The sequence below is a fragment of the Zosterops lateralis genome, assembly GCF_965231275.1.
Source record: "Zosterops lateralis genome assembly, chromosome: 6".
Lineage (NCBI taxonomy): Eukaryota > Metazoa > Chordata > Aves > Passeriformes > Zosteropidae > Zosterops > Zosterops lateralis.
Genome location: NC_139761.1, coordinates 39,474,470 through 39,494,791, shown reverse-complemented (window position 1 = coordinate 39,494,791; position 20,322 = coordinate 39,474,470). Strand labels below are relative to the sequence as shown.

Sequence of the window (20,322 nt, the reverse complement as noted above, 5' to 3'; positions counted from 1 at the left end):
CATAGGGATGAACATGAGCAGAACTTGCTGTTTGTAGCTGAACTGCAATAATCCCCCATGTCTGGCCACGACTCCAGCTCACTGAGAGCTCAACACCACTATCAGCACTGACCTTCAGATGGCAGGAAGCACGACTGAGTCTTTGATAGGGGCTTCCTACAGGAAAAATCCCATCTGTGCTCCTCCCAGGAGGATGAAACACTCAGAGCAGCTGCCCCCTCCTACTAGCAGAAAAGCAAAGGGCAGCTCTGTGCCACTGCTTGGGAAACGGAAGGGAGGGAATCCAGCCTGGGTCCCATGTCCACAGAATATGTCAGCATCAACTATAATAGCAATTTTTCCCTATGGAAACTCACTTTAAACTGGAAACAACATTCTTTTGCCAGTAGTGCTCCCAGCAGTCCAAGCAAATTTAGCTATCCTAGCAATAAGTCTTTTTTCCCCTTGCACATCTAAACATAGCTATGCAAAAAGTGGTTTTGGTTTACATGTCTGTTTTTCTTTCTAGGGCCCCTGTATTGGCTAATGCCTTCACAATTCTAACCACAGTACCAGATAACCAAAGAAAAAAAAAAGTGTAAAACCACATGTACAAAGTGTTCAAGCAACCTACTGTACTTCCTACTATAAAACAATCTGCTGACAAAATCCCCCATCAGTTTGGAAAATTAAAGTTGAAGTGTCTGCAGCTCATTAATCCTGCTGCTGACCAGCTCTTACACACCCTTCATGCAGCGACAGCTCATCACATCCTACTTGAAGGCCAAAAATGCAATCTGATCCTACCACCTCCATTTCTTTATAAATGCCACTGCATGACATCACGGAAAACAGGACCACAGACTCAGTTTCTTTCTGGATGCCTCCTCTATATTTACTCAGCCATCAATATCTTGTTCTATGCAATTATACAGTCAGGCATTCTTTGAAGCAACAGTTTTATAACCCAGAGCTTCCTTTGTCTTTCCAGAGAACAGGGTTTAAAAGAGACAAGAAGTAATAGTGTCACCAAGATCAGGAGCAATGACAATAACCAACCAGGTCCAAAAAGCTGGATATTTTTAAATGAGACTTGCATAGAAGTTGGAAGGGAGTGGGGAGAATCAGAAAAGCCTCTCTCTTCAATAATTGTGGACCTTCTTGGGAGCACCACATTACAGAACAAAAACTTCACTATGGATCCTACATTCCTTCTTTATAACCCTTAGTCTCACAGATGTCATAGCCCTGCTTCAGGGAAACATGAGTCTGACTCACAGCAGATTTGAGTTGAGAAGTCACCCCAGTGCTATTTCCAATCTGAAGCAAGAGATCAGAACTTTAAAAAAAAAAAAAAAAAAAAAAAAAAAAAAAAAAAAAAAAGAAAGAAAGAAGCAAAAATAAATACCCAAAATAACATCCTGGTAGCGGAGAAGTCAGGGGAAAAAAAGGCTAAACCTAGTCCATAAGGAATAAAGGACCAATAAGATTATGTCTAGAAAAGAACATTGCAGACCTTTTTTCTGCAGATAGAAAATGGTAGTGATAAATAATCTCACAGCATACTAGGGGTTTTTTACCTAATTGTTTCCTTAAAAAATTACTTAATCTCAACTATACAGTAAGAGAAAAATATTTCATGAACCATGCCTATTTTATCCAAGCACTTTTATCATCTAGAATCACAAAAGGGAAATCTCAGCTCCTGAGGCTGTCTCAGTGCATCTCTTCAACACAGAACCTCAAACTGCTGTTGACTCCTCTGAGCAGGAATATGGCACAGTCCACTCACAGCACTGAGCTACTAAAAGGGATAAAAGCAAAAAAGCAGCAGCTACACTGTTTTATCAGGAAGACAAGATGACAAAAGACACATAAAGCCATAGGACATATCATGGCAAAGCCAAATAGAGAAACAAAAAGAGAACTTAGAAGCCCTCAACTCCTATCTCTGTCCAGACCACCTTCTCTTTCAAACTGGTCTTCTCCATCCTCTACCAGCTATGAAATTAGAGGACATGAAGAAGAGGGGCTAAAAAGCAAAGAACAGGGGAGGGCTGCTTACAGTAAAATTGTTTGTTCATTTTTCTGACTTTCCTCCCACCTCAGGAGTACTTCCATCAGGCACGCTGCATATCACAATAACTGATACAAGATTGTTTCTGGGAAACAGCCTCTTAATAATCTCTCTATATAACACTTTGTATCCAAGCACCATTCCACCCAAAAGCATCAATCAAAACAAATACTACCGCTCACAGGCAAACCAGAAATACAGTGCTGGATTGCAAAACAGGCAGGAAACTCATTAAGATTCCCTTCAGGGCAGTAGGGGAAAAGCACCGATTCCCATTCATAGAAGGATCATCCCTAGATGTAGCACAGAGGTCAGGGAGAAATTACAGTACTACAGAAATACTCATATAAAGAACACATCAGAGGGCTACTGTTAACAGAGCTTTAAACTGCTTCAGAGTAAGGTTGACTATTGTCTGTTTCCCACTCAAGCATCATCAGGGATCTATTTTGTCAGGTTTTGCTAATACTGCACTTAGAAGAGCAGGAGAAGAGAGGCAGGGTTGCAGATGTATCCAAACATAGATCAGCCAGAAGATTGCAGCAGAGCAATAAAGGAGATCAGAAGATCTGCCAAGATACAGAGTGAAGACTGGCAAAGGGGTACAGGTAAGAATAAAGGACTATTAAGAACTTTGCTGCAAAGTAAACTTGCCCTGCTTTTGACTACTCTTCCGGATTCTGGCCTGTATGGGCTATTTCTGCTTGGGGGAGGTCATTGCAACTGAACCCTTACACGGTACAGTATCAACAAAATAAAGAGAACTTCTCTGAGTTTTATAAAGCCACCAAACAGAAGCTAGGAGGGAAGGGTTAAAGGTCTGAAAACCAGAGAAAGAGATCTGTGTGACAGGAAGGGAGCATGTGAGAGGGCGTGTGATAGGCTGTGTAGCAGAATGTGTGTGTCGATCTCATTCCCTTCGAGGCTCTTGGCCAAATGTGGAGCTGAACTTTCTGCAGACTTTGTCCTGCCAAGTCATGTTCCCTTCTCACACTGCCTGACATCACCACAAATACTCAGCTCGAAAACAGTGCAGAGCCGGACAGAATCCACCGCTCCAACCCCAGCCAGTGAAATGGCTGCACTCACGGCACACCCACCAGACGGGAAAACAGAGCCACTGACTCTCCTCACAGGTTGTCTCCAAGCACCAAGGAGGCCTCGCCCTCATCCATGCAGAAAGTGCTACCAAGGTACAGAAACCAGAGGTGTAAGACTAGTGTTTTCCTACTGCCCCAATAACATGTAGAACAGGCTGAAAGTCTGCACAAAGGCTCCAACAGAAAAATGCAAAAGGACATAACAATCAGACCATCTGACTTTGTCACAAGCATCCTGCTGCAAGGAGTGCAGTCCATTCCCACCTCTGGCACAACCCTGCCACAAGAAGGGAGCCATCACACATGACCCATGGAGAAATGAGAAGCCAGCAATCCTGCAAAGACTGATGCTCCAGCAGGGTCTGCATGAAGCCAGCAAGCAAATATTTTCCTATCAGAGCACTCCTGTAACCTTGAATTCTCAGAAATAAGTGCAAATCCAAGATCGAGGCTGCAAAATGCAGCATGTGTACAAGTGTGTGGGAGTAGGCAATGGGACTAAGCCAACAAGTGGCTCCATTTCTTATTTTGATCCTTGTGTCAAGGAAGAAGGGTGTGGATGGCCCACTGATTCTGGGACACTGCTAAAGGCACCACCCAAGAGCAAGTATCAGGGAGTAGCAGTGGAAGATGATACTGAAACAAGGGAGAAGAAGGTCTGCAGTCTCTTCTTGTTTTTTTTCTTCAGTCTTCACCCCCAGTCGACTGCTTAAAAGCTGCACTTTAGAAAATGCCCTCTAAATACAACTGATAGGGAGAAAATTCATGTTTTCTTCAGGCAAAGGGTTCTCCTTTCACCATTCCTGCTCAATTTCTACAAGAACAAACAGCAGCTTGAGAGCCTTCTGCAGACCAAGGAAAACTTCTTCTTCAGTACATACAGGCCAAAAAGTTTTGTCCCCACTTTTCAGACACACACTGATAACAGAGGCTAGTATGATCTATAGTTATTTTATATCTTACATTTTAAATTTTTATTTTGCATTTTAAAACACTCCTCGCAACAACAGTTCCCTCTTCCTTTGCTAAGGAAGGGGTTCTGACACACTCCCTTAAAGGTGCATTAGTGCAACTTTGCCTGTCCACATGCCATATGAATCTTAAATCACATCCTTACCTAAGGCTTCCTGTCCAGACATGCAGATGGCTGAGAATGTCCATCTCACCAGCTGTAAACACAAAAGCCATCTTTTGAACTTCTTCCTAGCTCTGTCACGAAAATCAGCACGTTATTCCTTTCCTGCACACAATGGCTGAAAGTGGGAAGCAGTCAATCAGAAGACTGGAATCACAAAGTTGTTGTTTGAGGGCCAGGTGACAGCTTTTCCTTCTACTCTTGGAGCTTGCAGGTGGCTGAGCTGAGCTGCCCTGCCTCAGTGGCACTTCTCATGCAAGCCAAAGCACGCTGCTGAGGGCTGCCCACAGGACTCTGAGTGTGCATGTGTGCCTGCATGTCCAGGCTTGCACCACCACAGCAAGTCCCAAAGGCTGTTCCAGTGCAAGTTCGCGTGCCCACACAAAGCTGCAGGGGAGTTTCTGCCAGCAGACGTGCAAAAAGCCCCTACGTGTGCATCTCTGACTGTGAAATCCTGCAGCAGATATCTCTGCCAAGGCATCTGGAGTCCTCTGGGGGCTGGCACATTTCTGCATGCACGGCCGTGCCAACCAAGACATACTACAGAGCTGTCACAGAAGCCTACCTGTTCATCCTCATCTCACAAGAGCTGTAGATGAGACTACTTAAATTACAAACATTTGTCTTTAAATGAGTTTTACACACAGTTTTCAAGATCAGACTTGTTAATTTATTTTCTAAGATAATGGCAACTTATGATGAAGTCTAAAACAACCATTTAAGCACACGCAGACCCGATTCAAGCAGGGCATGGCTACTGGAGAATGTTTAAAAAGTCCAATTCCTAAACTCGAGAAAGTCACTAAGTCCACAGAGTCAGTACAAAACAATTCTTTCTTAGAAAGGCAGAAAGATTAGTTTCTTCAATTCACTTATTAAATTAGTTTAGTTCACTCAAAGCTGGTAGAGGCAGCATAAAATGGGTGGGAGGTACCTCTCTCTTACAATCTCCAAATGAAAACAAGATGAGGAATGACGAGTTATGCTCATTCTAAGATCTGGAAAGAGACAATTACCAAAACCAACCAGTTCATTCTGCTAAATACAGATAACACTATCCTGACAAAATCAGTTATTTAATAGCACACTCCAGCAAGCATATTTTCTGTTATGTATCCAGTGCATGATTTGTGTGATTATAGTATAATTATTAAAAAGTGCATATTTGATTTGATCTTTTTATTCAAATGCAGTTTTTTACAAGTCATGAGAAAAGAAATTCACTCGGTAATTACAACTGACCATTTTGTAATGTAAACATTTACTGTGATATAATAGCATAAATAGATGCATGCAGATACACTGTATCATCCTGTTTGGCAAGAAGCAGTAATAGATGAGCCTAACTGATTAGACTAAAGCTGCCTTTTAAGAAATTATCAAATGCAAAACAAAATTTAAATTAATTTTTTAAATCACTACCTTTAATCGTGATTTCTATCAGCAACTGGGAAGCCTTGATTTAAACCAATTGACCTTGTTTGCCTCATAACTGCAGTAGGACCAGTGGGCCAACACTGCCCCACTCCCTGGGGGAAGACAGAGAGAGGATACAACTTCCATGCCCTCTTGGCTTCAAGAAATTTTATGAGCATATTTGCCAATATTTTTTAAATCTTAAAACCAACAAGAAAGCCTGTTATGCCAGGAGACACCTACTCTCTTTGTCAGTCATGTGCGTTAGCAATCAGTCTGATACTCACCTAACATCTTATTTACATCTCAGAGAGGTTCCTATGAGTACACAATATAACCTGACTCTGCAACATGGCTTTTAAATTGCTTCAATTCTCACATCCCACGAGACAGATCTCCTACTTAATCTTTACCGGCACTACTTGGGGTCTGTTCAAAACAAGAATTACATTTCTCATTCTCTAATATTTTCTCTTCATTTCTTCACCGACTTCCCACTAAATAAACATGTATCTTTTCCCCTTCTTAAACCTATTGGCAAGGTCTGCAATGCTCTGCTCTCCTCTGTGCACTACCTTAGTTAACCTTTGTCCTCTCCAAATAAGATTGTTAAGAGCTTGACAGTGTATACTTCAAAGTGATTTATAATATTACACCAAAACTATGTAAATCACCTTAACACTTTCTTTTTGACACTCCATAAAGCCAGTAATTTTGCTTTACAGGAAATCTGGTTTTGAGATCTCCAGATATAAAAGTACAAGTTACACTAGCTTTAGAGGTGTCTCCCTTTCAGTGGGAACACAAGAAAGGAATTTGTCTATGTTCCAAATATGGAAAAAAAAGTATTTGGTCATAAGCAGGAAGTCACAGAACAAAAGTGACACAGGAATGATAAAGAAACCCATTGTACCATTTCCAAGTGATACATTTTTAAGGTCTGACTGAACATGGAGAGCCTCTTTTCATTTAACAATACTATACACATCTCTCAAACCTGAAGTAACTACAATGAAAATGCTAAGTCAAACATGGTACTTGTACACTGGCAGAAGTATGATCTAATGACCAATATCAACTTGTTTATAGCCTTAATACAGACCTGTACCTATGAGAAGGAAGCACTCCCCGAATTTCCTCCTAAAATGAAGTTCTTTCACACCAAGAGTTTCCACAGCCAAGAGAATGTGACTCTGCCTTCCTGAGTTATTATGCTGTGAGGAAAACAAGTTAACACATCCTACAGAAGATCAGCGGAACATTCTCCCCCAATGAAACAAAGTATCTTTGTACAGAATCATAAAATGTTTTCAAATGGACTTAAAAAATCAAGTGGGTTCAACGCCTACCATCATGGGCAGGAACACCTGTGACAGTTCGGGAAGACTGACTTTTCTCCAAGGCTGTCAGGTGAGTGAATCTCATTACTCGGTGGGGGAGGGAAAAGAGGGAGAGTGACAAACAATCTGATAAGCTTTCCTATTCAACATGCAAAGACCCACACATCTGCAACAATGAGATCTCCACAGCAGCTGCTTCCAGAGCAGAAAGCAGGATCATCCTTCAGTGCACCCAAGACAAAGCACATTATATTCTATGCTCTTCCTTAGGCAGATGGGATCACAACTTCTGAAAAACAGCAACAGTTAAAGACTTTTAAATGCAAAACTTGAAATTTTGAAAACTGTCAGTCTTGACAGCCGTACAATCACTGGCCAGATCTAATTACAAGAGACATACTTCTCAGATGTGAGACCATCACCACTTGATCTAACATTCAACAACAGCAAAGTATTAATCTCTCTGCTTACTTCAGAACAAGCATGCAGAGTTGCGAGGACTAATCCGAGAGAAAGGAAAAGAAAGTCACAGCAATCAAATGCACTTTAACACACTGGAAACACGACTCTTCCTGCAGGTATAAGACAGGGACAAGGCAGCAAACTCCTGCTCTGTATTTGTTCGGCTGCTTGCCGTCCTGCATGGCCTCCCCCTGCCTCCCTGCAGAGCTAGCTGGTAAGGGAAACATGCTGACACGGCACAGGGAGCTGCAGCAGCAGTAACTGGAAACAGCAAGCAGCAGCAACCCCAGGCACACTGCCAGGACACACCGATTCTGTGATAAAAGTTTGCTGTCCCTATTTTTTTAAATTAGGCAATTTATTTACATATATATAGTCCCCACTGTGGTACTTCTCCCTGCATCCCTTCACAACACAAGTAGCTGCAAGTTTCCTCTGGCAGCTACAGAACTCCCATGCAGCTCCACAATGACCTATTTTCTGTCCTCCCTCAGGCTGGTTTTAGGTTTATTTCCTCCACGTTTTATTTTGGGGGTCTGGGAGAAAGTTGTTAAATATTTTCACCCTGGTTTTTCTCCAGCAAAAGCTTGCCTTCCTGTATGAAAAAGGATGCATGGCCATATGCATGTATGAGAATGAAGCATCACTGCAAGTGCTAGATTTCAAAAATGAGACACACCAGGAAGCCACACAGTCAGTCTGCTGTCACAAGCCTTGCAGCAGCAGTATCTTCTGGTGAACACGCCACAGGTGCAGTGGCAAAGAAGTGTGGCAAGACCAACCTCCACAATGTGCACCACGTCCAATGGCCTCTTTCCACAGCCTGGCTGATAGAAGGGTAGAGCTCAGCAACAACTGGGTGAAGTTTTCAAACAGTTTTTGTTTCCATAATTAAAATACAAGGAATGTTTTTCTACCTCAACAAGAGGGTTATGTCTTGATTCAGACTCAATTGAAAAATCAAGCCCACCACTCAGTAAAAGAAATAAACCCCAGGTTTTCTGTTTTCTTTGCCTGTCCTCAGGTATAGCCTTTTCTCTGACACGCAGGAACAGCAGATCACCTCCATGTACCTCGGAACAAGAAGCAGATCTGAGAGGACTCTTCCCTACAGACAAACATAACCTGCAGTCATAGCCAGAAACTGACACACAGTGATCCAAACTGTTAGTCAGAAACGTGACTCAGTGTTGGAGACTCCTTCAAAAAAGCCTTGCAGGGAAGGGCCCAGCTGTCCCTTTAGGAAAAAAGAAAAGAAGGGAATGAAGTTTCAGGAGACGGAGCATTTCTCTTCCACCCGTGTTCCAAGGCTTGCTTCCAGCCCATAACAAAAGCCCGTCCTGACAGATCTGTGGACCTTAGCACCACAAGCGTCAGTGACATGGGACAACGAAGAGTAACCACCAATGTAAGCCAAGTTACCTTTTAACAGCACCACGCAAACTGACAGCCGTACAGACAAGCTCCTGCCCTAGAAAACTCACGACCTGGGCTGATAGGATGCAACAGGTGAATGACACGGAGAACTTCAAGCTGAGCAGAGAGGAAAGCTAACAATTCACCACAAAGCAAGTAAACATCTCGTGACAGCACCTCCGGAGACGGCGGACAGACACCGGGGCTCTCCAGATGCACGACAACAGCTACGAGAAATGACACTGCTCCCCAGACTCCCTTAGCAAAGAGACCCTCCGAGAGCAGGGCCGCGCAGTCCCGGGCCCAGGCCGGGTGAGTGACCCTTCCCTCCCGCCCGCCCGCAGGGCCCTGCTCGGGGCTCTCCGCCGGCCCGGCCCGCACCCCGCCAGGCCCCGGCGCCTCAGCAGGACGGGCCGCCGCCGTCCCTCTCCTTTCCAGCACCTTCCAGCGCGGCCCGGCCCGGCCCGTCCCGGGCGGCGCAGCGCCGGCGGCTCCAGGGCTCGGGGAAGGCTGGGGCGCTGGGGCCGGCACAGGCCGCGGGGCAGCGCGTCCCCGTCCCCCGCCGTGAGTCACGGCCCCGCGGGCGGCGCGGAGGAGGCGCCGCCGCCCCCACAGCCACAGCCAGAGCGAAAAGTTACCGGCGCGGGCCGCGGCTCCCGGCGACGCGCGGCCGCCCCCCGTGGCGCAGGTGCCCGAGCGGCGGCGGGCGGGCCCGGCCCGGCGCTGCTCCCGGCGCTCTTCCCGGCTCGTTCCCGGCGCGGCGGCGGAGCTGCCGTGATGTCACGCGGGCCCGGGTCACGTGCCGCCGCCGCCCGCCCCGCCCCCGCCCAGGGGCCTGCGGGACCGGGGGGTCCGGGCCCGTCCGCTCCCACCGCCCGCAGCGCCCCGCACCGGCCTGGCCTGGCCTCACCGGCGCCCCCGGCCCGCAGCAAAACCGGAACGATCCCACAGCAGGGGCCGCAGGAACGGCCCGCGTTCCCCCTCCGCAGAGCCTTGTCCTTCCAGCGCTCCCCAAGAACCTCCTCAATGGTGCGGTATCGGTAAACAAAGAATAAAAGAACGCGACTTCGTGCTATCCTAGAGATAGGAAACAGAATTTGGTTTAAATTCACTAAGTGTTCGAGCGTGAGCGAATTAAAGGTGTTATTCCGTCCAGCTGAGCCTCGTGTGTTGCAGCAGCCCTGGCCTGAAATAACCCCTCTGCTGCACAGTTTGGCACTCCTATTAAGACCTTACACACTGCAAACTACGGGAAGTTTTAAGCAAATAAACAGGTACAAAAGAGCTGGGTTGTAACCCACTGTGCTTCATGACTCCAAGGCTTCTTTGCACACCCGAGAGCCGTGTTTCCTTCTTTCCTGACAAACCAGAAAGCGGAGATCCTCATTCACCTCCCTCCATGCACCTCCGCGTGGAGATAAACACTAAAGCGGCACTAAAATCCTTTAACTGCCTATAACTTTTCCTTCCACACGGCACCCACGAGATCCTCGGCCCGCGATCCGGCAGAAGGTGCATTTCGTCTCACACTCGTCTAATTCGAGCAAGTTTCGTAAAGAACCAGAACTGGGCAAAAGCAGCCAAGGCTGGGCAGCCTCTTTGCCAAGAGCCAGGAGCAGCTTTCCATTGCACCGGGCATCCATGGTCAGGCTGACCCGAGGGGTGGCAGGATTAGGGACCCGGGGCTGTGCGGGCCAGGCCGCCTTCCCTCTGCTGCCCGCGGCCTTTCCCGGGAGCGCACGGACACCGCCGGCAGTGACACCGCTGCGCCCTCACCCCCCCGCTCCTACCGAGCGGCCCCAGGGCTGCAGCCCGGGGCGAAGGCTCCGCAGGGCTGACAGCGGAGCGGAGGACAATGCCGCCAGCCCGGCGGGCCCGAGGCCGCTGCCCGGGGCGCGGAGCGGGGCCGTCCCGCCGCCCGGACCCTCCTCCTCGGGGGCGGGCGCAGCGCCGGGAGCGCGGCCGGGGCCGTGCGCTGCCAAACCGCGTCCGCGCGGGCCCGCGGCCGGCGGCGCTCGGTTCCGGGCGCGGTGCGAGCGCCATGGCGGGCGGGCGGGGCGGTGCCGTGCTGCTGCTCCTGGCGCTGTGCCTGCACCCGCCGCCTGCCCGGGCCCGCAGCCTCCGCTTCGTGACGCTGGTGAGGGGCACGGGGGGGCGCGGGGGGAGCCGGGGCCGGGCCGGGATGGGATGGCCGGGCCGGCCGGGGTGACGGTGCCGCCCGCCCGCAGGTGTACCGGCACGGAGACCGCTCGCCCATCAAGGCCTTTCCGCGGGACCCGCACCAGGAGAGCGCCTGGCCCCAAGGATTCGGGCAGCTGACGCAGGTGCGAGCGCAGCGAGGCGGGGCGGGGGCCGGGCCGGGTCCGGACCGCCGTGACGCCCGGTGCCGTTGCAGGTGGGGATGCGGCAGCAGTGGGAGCTGGGCCAGGCCCTGCGGCGGCGCTACCGAGGCTTCCTCAGCGACACGTACCGGCGGCAGGAGGTCAGTGCCACCCCCCGCCCCGCGGGACGGGCTGCGGGGGGCTCCTTGGGGAAGGGAGAGGCCAGCGCCAGGACTCGCCTCCCAGTGCTTTCGTTCCTTAGCCCGTTCCCACCGCAGGAAGAAGAAGAAGAAGGGCCCAGGCAGAGGCTCTGTGCTGAGTCTGACCCCGTCCCGGCACTGCCCTCGCAGCGGGTGCGAAGGCAAATCCAGCCAGAGTTGTGAGACTGTTCGAGCCGCCCGCTCTGAAGTCCAGGGAACTAAACAGCGATGTGTGTTGTAGCTGGTATTTGTTTCTTACTCGAGCTTGAGAGATTTTTTTTTTTTTTTCCTGTTACAATAGCTCACAAGAATGCAGCCCATGTTGGCCCTGCCCTCCCCAGTGCACTTGAGGTACAATCTCACCAGAGCCTGTAAACAGAAGTAGTAGTTACTGGCCAGCAATAATCCCTCTCATTTCCTCTCCCCTGTAAAGTACTGACAGTTTCAGTTGCCCAAAGCCATTCATTCCTTTCTCCCTCATTAGGATGTTCTCATACTTTATAATAGTTCTTGAGAAACTGGTAGGTTTGTTTTGAAAAAAGTTACAGAGCCCTTGTGAAACCATGTACTTAAGCACAGGAGAAATTATAAAAGATTTTTTAAAAAGTGAGGAAATCAAAAATCTTCCCAAGTACCCCTGCTAATAATCAGTTGATATTGAGTCAATTGAAATATGAACAGGTGTCTAGAGGAGAGGCTGGTTCAGATGGACAGCAGGCAGCCAAGGCCCTTTGTCCCACTACAGGCTCCACACCACTTCAGGTACTTTATCTGAGCTCAGTTAAGCTAATTGAACAGATGGGGCAAACGAAGAATCCCTGTACACTTTTCCTTGTTTCTCCCCTTCTAGGGCTTCCCAGTAAGAACCCAGCTTGTCACACTTCAGATTACATCCCTTCTTTGACATTTACTTCACCAACAAAACTTCCAGCATTGGCTCAGACACAGATCCTTTAACTATCTTCAGTAGTTCCTTTCCAAACATACTTCACTCTTATACAGCTTCTGCAAGTTGAAACTATTTTCCTTCTCTTGCTTGAGAAAGAAACACAAACCAAGACATGTGCAAACAAAAACTGTTCTGCTAACCAAGCCTGAACTCTTGCTCAAGTTGAGCAACCTCCCTCATAAGAAGTGTTGCCTCTGGGTGACACCGTATGACCGTCTGTCACCTGACTCAGCGACAGGCTGGAGCCTGGCAAAAGGTGCTGAAGAAAGCATGTACACTCAGGGCTTAATTGCTTGGGGGTTTTATGATACTTCTAGAATTAGGTCCTTATCTTTTAAAATTTTTTATTTCTTCAGTTACCAAGGATAAAAGCAAACCTGTCTAATGAGTACAGGGTCAGTTTTTTTCAAGCCACAGTTAAGAGGTAAAAGTGGGCAGACACTGATTTCAGAGAAAAGACCTGTGACTGTAAAGTTTCTGAGGTACATTTCACATGAGAGAGATTACACAGAATATATGTATTTTATGTTTCTCTCCTAACATTTTTTTTAAATCCCTATCTTTAAATTGTATTTAATTCTTCAAGCTTTTTGTTCTTACTTTGGATCAAACATGCTGTTTCCTGGGACATTCTTTTATGATTTCCTGTTGTTGCTCTTGTTTTATCACTGGTTTCTCTCCAGTTTCCCCTTAACTGTTTTCACTACATAGATACCAGAATACTGAAATTTTGCCATTTTGACCTTCTGAACATGACTGTATTTTTCTCATTTCTTCTTTTTTCTGGCTCACATGTCTCTCTTCTTAGCTCTAGAATGGTCAAGTCTTGGCCCATTAATCCCAAGAGCCCACAATGAATAGATAAAATCCCAGCCCTTCCTGTTTTTGTTTACTCTCCTGTTAGTCAGATCACTCTTGTCTTTGTTTCTCAGATGGAAAAAGTGAGCTTGAAGAAGCCATTTCTTTTCCTGAGCACAGTCAGTCATTCCTAGAACTGACAAGAGAATGCAGGAGTTTGCCTTAGTCCTGCTGTGCAAACAGCGCATTTCCTGAAAAATCTCCTGAAAACTCTGCCCAGTTTTCTGCATCTTTGTCTTCCTCTTCTCTGACTCTTCCTCAGACTCCTTTCTATCTCTGACCTCTGCACAGTGCACCTGGGTATCCCACTGGTCCAGACCAGACAGCTCCAGTATTAGACAGCAGATTGTCTCTCTGTGTGTGTCTGTCCTTACAGTTTTGTCCAGGCCAGCATCAGCAGGCTCAGTCCCTTCAACTCCTGTTCTCCTGTTGTCCGTGAGCAGCTGCAGGGCGCTTGGCAGCGTTCCCTGGCGAGTGCATCATCCTGTGCCTGAGCACCAGCACTTGCAGGAGTGTTGGTAATGGTGCACTGTCCCTGTCCTGGCAGATCTTCATCCGCAGCACGGACTGTGATCGGACGCTGATGAGTGCGGAGGCCAATCTAGCAGGCCTCTATCCCCCAGGAGGACAAGAGATGTTCAACCCTAACATCTCCTGGCAGCCTATCCCTGTGCACACAGTGCCTGAGTCTGACGAAAGGGTAAGTTCATCTCAAAGACATGTATTGACTACTCAAGTAGCGTAGTGTCCAAAAATATTTGCTATAGTCTTGATTCAGATTGTCTGGAACTTCTGGGACTTACCTTGCAGAGCTTTCCCTATTTTCAGGAAAAGATGAGAAAATTCAGGGGCTGGGTTCACTCAACATGTCAGGTGCAACTGCCAGGCAGACTACACGTGGTCGGGAGTATATCAGCAGGCAGTACTTGAGGCTGTTTATAGATGCAGTCAGGGTTTCATTACAGTTGTGCATGTTTACTGCAAATTCTGTACTCCAGCATTCTTGGTGACCTGCTGCTCTTGTCTCTGCCCAGTTACTGAAGTTCCCTTTGGGCCCTTGTCCACGGTATGAACAGCTACAGACTGAAACACGGCACTCGGCAGAATACGTAAATAAGACCAAAGAGAATTGGGTAAGTGATTGATTGCATGAGATAACATGGTTCTAGGCTTGTAGTTATCACCTCTGTATAATCAGAGCTCTGAGAAAAGGGAAAGGATACCAGTGCATATAATACAGTATGAGATTAGAAAATTGAAGACCTTTCTCCTTTCTCCAACCTACAGCAATTCCTGAAGATGGTGGCAAAGGAGACTGGGATCCGGAATATCTCTCTTGAGAGTGTATGGAGCGTGTATGACACACTGTTCTGTGAAGTAAGTCTGGCCATCATCTTCCACCCACTGGAATCTGCTCTGTAGGATTCACTGGATTTGGTGGAAATTATTTTACAAAATCATTATTATTTTTCAAAATCCCATGTAACAACTTTTCACCCTACAATCAGAAGTAATGTTCTAATTTCAGAATAATAACAGTTCCTACTCACTAGAGGCATGTGCCAAGAATTACCTATTTTTGCACCCTATAACCTCCCACTCTGTAGCTCAGATATACATCATGTCAGAGTCAGAAAAAGTCCCACCTGTGTAATAAGTATCTCTTGAAAGTCACTAGAAAATGACTGCAATCTGAAACCTTTAGATCTCTGTGGACAAGCCTAAGTCTACCCAATAGGGTAGAAATGAGATCTCTGGAAACTGAAGAAACATTATGATTGAAGTTGAAATCTTAATTAGGACTATTCCCGGTGCTACCTCTTTCTTTACTTTAAATCAATCACTTTTCTTTCTGTGCTTCTGTTAATGCCACATCTAAAAGAAAATAATACTATCCTAAGTTAAGTGACGTTCACTCACATCTGGTTTTGACCTATTTTAAGGTCCTTTGTCAAAGAAAGACTGTAGAGACAGGTATTACCCTTTACTGTTTGGAATGGGGGCACCAAACTCTGTAATTGAGTTGATTTCTGTTGAAAGCACATCTCATGAAGACTTAAAAAAAATCAGAAATTGGGTTAGCTGTGCTGTGATAATGCTAAACTAAAGGTCACATATCCAGGAGACTTAAAGTTGTTACATACAAGTTTCTCAGTGTATAACTGTACAGCATGATGAAGTAAATTAAGGACATCTTTCATGCCAAACTAGTGAATTGTTTATTGAATTATGGACACAGTAAACCAAAGCATTTTGACACTGCGTCACACTAATTCTATGGATGTGCGAGACTGCTTCATTCGCTGGCAGTTCTACACAGTGGTGTGCACTATTTTGGGGGTGTAAAAGATAAATCAGCAGGTAATTGCACTTTGCTCTGTAAAGTAGCAGCTTGGTTGCTGCAAGCTGAGATTATTCCAGTCCAGAGCTGCACTGTACTATGTAAATTTGCCCTTTGTATCACAAACCTGATATCCTGTCTTGTAACAATCACAGTGAATCAACTTCTATTGGTTACAAAATATCCTTTGGTCAGAGGGATCAAAAATTTCAGCTCTTCATTTTCAGGAGTCACTTAATGAGCTTGCAGATTGGGCCTGGAAGGCCAGATGACAACCACTATAACCCCCATGAAATTGGAGAACAGCCCACAGTTCCAAAGCAAAACCAGAATGTTGTTAAGGAAAGAATTATTTCTCACTCAGAACTGTACCCTCAGGCTGATTGCTCTCTTCAGCTCCTTTGGTCTTCCTCCTTTTTAGTAAGTCATGCAAAAAGTTCCTGAAGAGGATTGTTTTTCTCACCTGAGTCAGTAGAGTCATTCTACTATCTGGATGGAGATATTAAAAAAGTCCAAGAATTAGCTGAACTTACCAGCTATTCTCTTTGTAAATTAATGAGGAACTAACTAAATATTTAAGCTGCTGATGGAATTTCTCTGAACTGCTGAGACAGAATGGGCCCTTAAGGATATCCATCCTCAACTTCTGGAAGTCTAATGGGATGTGGTAAAGAAAATTGTTCTCAGTAATGCTGGGAAACCACAACTGCTGTTTGTCTGCCATTATAACTAATCCTTTCATGTAATGGGTTGGCTGTAAAGCAAGTTCTTCTCTTGGTTCCCAGTTCTTGGGCTCCTGGGTTGGAGTACAGGGCTTGTCAGTGGTGCATCACACTGTTATGTCCACAGAGTACTTGCTAACTTTGTCCAGTGTCTTTCAGTGGCCCCCAGAACCCCCAGGGAAACAGATGCAGGTACACCAGAAACCCTGAGTTTGTGTTCACTTGCTTATCTGTTTTTTCTTGGGCCACATGCCATCTGCAGGGCAGAATCAGCCACATGTAAAATTAATGCCCTAAGATTATTGTATCAATTACAACATAACCTTGCATTCCAGCTGTGCTTTCACAGAAATGTAGCTCCTAGGTTGCAATCTTTATTCTTCTCATTACTGTTTTCTGAAAGAACATCAAAACCCACGTATGTTCTTTGTATGCAGCATAGCAGTGTGAGGTCAGAAGCACAAATAGGAAAGGGGCATATTGCTTATTTAAAATAGTGTAGGAAAGCAGGAGCAGTGTGGGCAAGTCTCCAGGCACCCTTTCCCTTCTCTGTTTAATCTGTGACCTGTGCTACCTGCATGTTTCTCTTTCTAGCAAACACACAAAATGGATCTGCCTGGATGGGTGACTCCAGATGTCATGACTCGGTTGAAGGAACTGAAAGACTTTGGTTTTCAATTTCTTTTTGGGATCCACAATCGGGTAGAAAAAGCTCGTCTGCAAGGCGGTGAGTGCACTAGGGAGGGAGCCTCGTGCTGCTCTGTCTGGCCTTTGCCTCTTACCAGCTGTTCTCTTTTCTCAGGGGTCCTGCTGGATCACATAAGGAAAAATCTAACCAAAGCAGCAAATGTTTCTGTCCATCAGAACCTAAAAGTACTTGCCTATTCAGCGGTAAGTTAGAGCTGCAGCTGGTTTTTAGTCATCTCCTCCTGATTACAGGGGATTCGAGTGTGGTGATAGTTTTAACCCTTTTTAGCTTCCCACAGCCCATGCAGTGATCAGGACATGCATCTTTGCCTCTCACTGCGTGGGAGATGCAGTATCTGGCATCGTTCCTCTGGGATCCCTGAAGAAAATTCACGGTGTGTCCTTGTTCCTGTTAGCTCAGGCTCACAAACAAGACTGGCAGATTTTGGAGAGCCACTACTCTATTTATTTGCCAGATGGGTTGATGCTACTCAAATGTGGTATTTCAGAAGTGTGGATTACAGTTGTCTCCCCTTTCCAGCAGCCTACTGCTTGGAAAGTCAAGAATCTCTTCCAAATTGCTCTCTAGAGATTAATTCTCAAAAAATAGTGCAGGATAGATATGGCTGTTTCACTTCCTCCCCTGCTCTGGCACCATCACAGACCACTGTTCTAGCAGTACAGTTCCTCTCCCATTTTCCATGTGGAAGTTGCAAAGGTGACATCCCCTCAGCACTGCCTTGTCCGGTACTGGTATGGTCTGAGCTGCCCTGCCACATCCCTAAGGGTGACTGATTCAGTTTTTTTCCCTCTTTCTCAGCACGACACCACACTTGTGGCACTGCAGATGGCTCTAGATGTCGACAACAAGATCCAAGCACCATACGCCTCATGTCATTTATTTGAACTGTACCAAGAGGACGATGGGTGAGGGCTGCAGTAAAGACGTCTGCTGTGATTTCACCTCAAGGGTTAGATACCTAGGCCAGGTTCTACTCTTGGGGTGTGCAATCTTACTCCTGGTGGCAGACTCTCATGACAAAAACTTATCTCAAGAATAAAAGGAAGGATGTGCACATTGAGTTTTTGGGAAGGGATAGCTTCAACTTGAGAAAAAAAAAAAAACCATCTTGTTGTGTTTCATTTTCAGTAACTTCTCTGTGGAGATGTTTTACCGGAATGAGAGTGGGAAGGAACCCTTCCCACTGACAATCCCTGGCTGTCAGCATAAATGCCCATTGCAAAGATTCTTGGAACTTACAGATCCTGTTGTTCCCCAGGACTGGGAGCAAGAATGCAAGGTATCAAGCAGCATGCATGACACAGGTGAGCCCAGGCTTGATCAGAGTGTGGCAGAAGGGGAAAGTCTGGATGATACCATGCTGACCACTTATTTTCTCCCTTACAGAGCTCTTTGTGGGTTTGGCTGTGTGTGGATCCATTCTCCTTCTCCTTATTATTCTCCTCATGACTGTACTCTTTCGCATACAGTCTCAGCCCCCTGGCTACCAGCATGTTTCCAATGAAGGAGAAGAACAGCCCTGACAGTTGCTTCAACTCCTTCCCAGGCAGTAGGAGGGAGCTGTGTTGCCCCAAAGGATGATTGGGCACCTTCAGTTACTCAGCATTCTTCTATTTTGGCCTTTACTTCCCAGAACAAAGCTGGACTTGATTTCTGGATGCTTTCTAAAGGTGACATCCTTTAGAAAGAACTGAGAAAATGAACTGAGCTACCTAAGGAAATGACACGTTAACTTTGAAGCCAATATACTGTGTGGTGCCCCGGTCCTCATACAGCTCACCCAGTCTGGGATTCCCAACATGGCCAGTTTCAAGTTCTCCTCCTTTCAAGTGACTGCAAACATTACCACTCACCATGACTGTGGCAGAGAAGCTTGGGCCTCCAGCAGCTGCCACATCCAGTCACATTTCTCTTCAGGGTCAACCTACTTTGAGTGCTTTTCCCTCACACCATAGGCCTGCTGATGGTAGAAAGGCTGGGCTTGAGCTGAGGATGCAGCTCACCAACAATGCAGCCAGACTCATCTACTGTCCATGCAGAGGGAACTGCTGCAGATGATGGGAGACATGTGAAGTGTTTCTTGAGGTTGCTGTCAAGTAGTTGCTGCTGGCAACTGGGGTTTTTTTCTCTCTTCACATTATGGGTCAAGAGAGGACTGTATTGAAATCAGGACAAGACTGAAACCTAGCAGTTTTCAATCAATCCTAGGATTTGGCTCAGAGTAGAATCAGTAGAACTCAAAGAAGCTCTAAGAGCTTCATGAGAGAGCAATTCCTGTGACCGAAGCAAACACACACTCGATTTCTTGTGCAATGTTGGCTCTAGAAAGAAAAGTTGCCCTAGATAAGAAACTTGGTTTCTGTCTAAAGATCCCAAGTTTAAATTTTACTTCCTATATCTGAACTTCAAGGACCTATTAAAGGGAGTATGCAGTACTCCAAGCAATCCAGATTTCAGCCCAAGGAAATGCTTTACTAGCAGAATCTTTCTGTGCTGTAATTCAGAGATGTAGCAGAGCTGTTTACCTAAGACTAGATTAAATGCCAAGTTCTATAGTTTTTTTTCCTATCTTCCCTACCATATGGACAACAAACAAACATTAAGGATCAGAGCTGGCAGGTGACTGTGGATTCCTTTATTTGTCTCACTTGGGCATTTTGTCCAAAGTGTGATTCTTTCTCCAGCCTGGCCTCTCTGCACACTGCAGCTGCTACAGAAACCTTCACACCAAATGCTCACCACCTGCCTTGTAGTTTTTGGCAGAAAATGAGCAACTGGAGCAGGCATCAGAAGCACAGGCTCTTCACATGGTGATATTGCACATTCACTTCCTACTTTTACTTCTCTTTCTGGTGCAGTTCCCTTCCCCTCTTGGATGCAGAAGCCAGTTCTTAAGTTACAAACATTTCCCTTTGTTCCCCCTAAGGAGTACCGTGGGGACTTTTCTCCACACCGTAATCAGCATCTGCAAGCATGGGAACCCTAAATCAGCAGAAGCAGATTGCTGTTCTCAGCATCTTTCTCACCTTTTTGTCCTCTGAAGGATGAAACTAGGTCTCCTGTACAACAAGACAGTCATAAGGAGAAAGCTAATGCCTGTGAGAACAGGCACAAGAAAGAGGTAATAGAAAGTGCATTTAAGAGGACCGGACCTGTTATTTTTAAAGGCACGGAATTCTGCACACACACAGAAAAGGTTTCTATGATGATTTAGACATTTTGACTGTGAATGACTTTCTGTACTTGTTCCAATACATTTCATTATTAAAATCAATTTCGCACTGAACTCTACTCCTC

The 20,322-nt window shown here is 46.3% G+C and overlaps 2 protein-coding genes across 2 annotated transcripts in view; one reads left to right on the top strand and one right to left on the bottom strand.

The window, feature by feature from the left end:
* NR1H3 (nuclear receptor subfamily 1 group H member 3) overlaps positions 1–9,623 on the bottom strand; it is a 29,310-nt gene extending 19,687 nt beyond the window's left edge. Inside the window, exon 1 of the mRNA XM_083863451.1 lies at positions 9,564–9,623. The gene's annotated coding sequence lies outside the window, so the exon portion shown is untranslated. The remainder of the gene's footprint in view (positions 1–9,563) is intronic.
* A 1,343-nt stretch (positions 9,624–10,966) lies between these two features.
* On the top strand, positions 10,967–20,311 carry ACP2 (acid phosphatase 2, lysosomal; the record flags this gene model as incomplete). The annotated part of the gene is made up of 11 exons (XM_083863449.1): positions 10,967–11,062; positions 11,154–11,249; positions 11,321–11,407; positions 13,801–13,953; positions 14,288–14,386; positions 14,541–14,630; positions 16,911–17,043; positions 17,119–17,207; positions 17,824–17,930; positions 18,154–18,329; positions 18,412–20,311. The coding sequence occupies 11 exons, from the start codon at positions 10,967–10,969 to the stop codon at positions 18,546–18,548; spliced, it is 1,263 nt and encodes a 420-aa protein (XP_083719575.1). The 3' UTR covers positions 18,549–20,311.
* Positions 20,312–20,322: the final 11 nt, after the last annotated feature.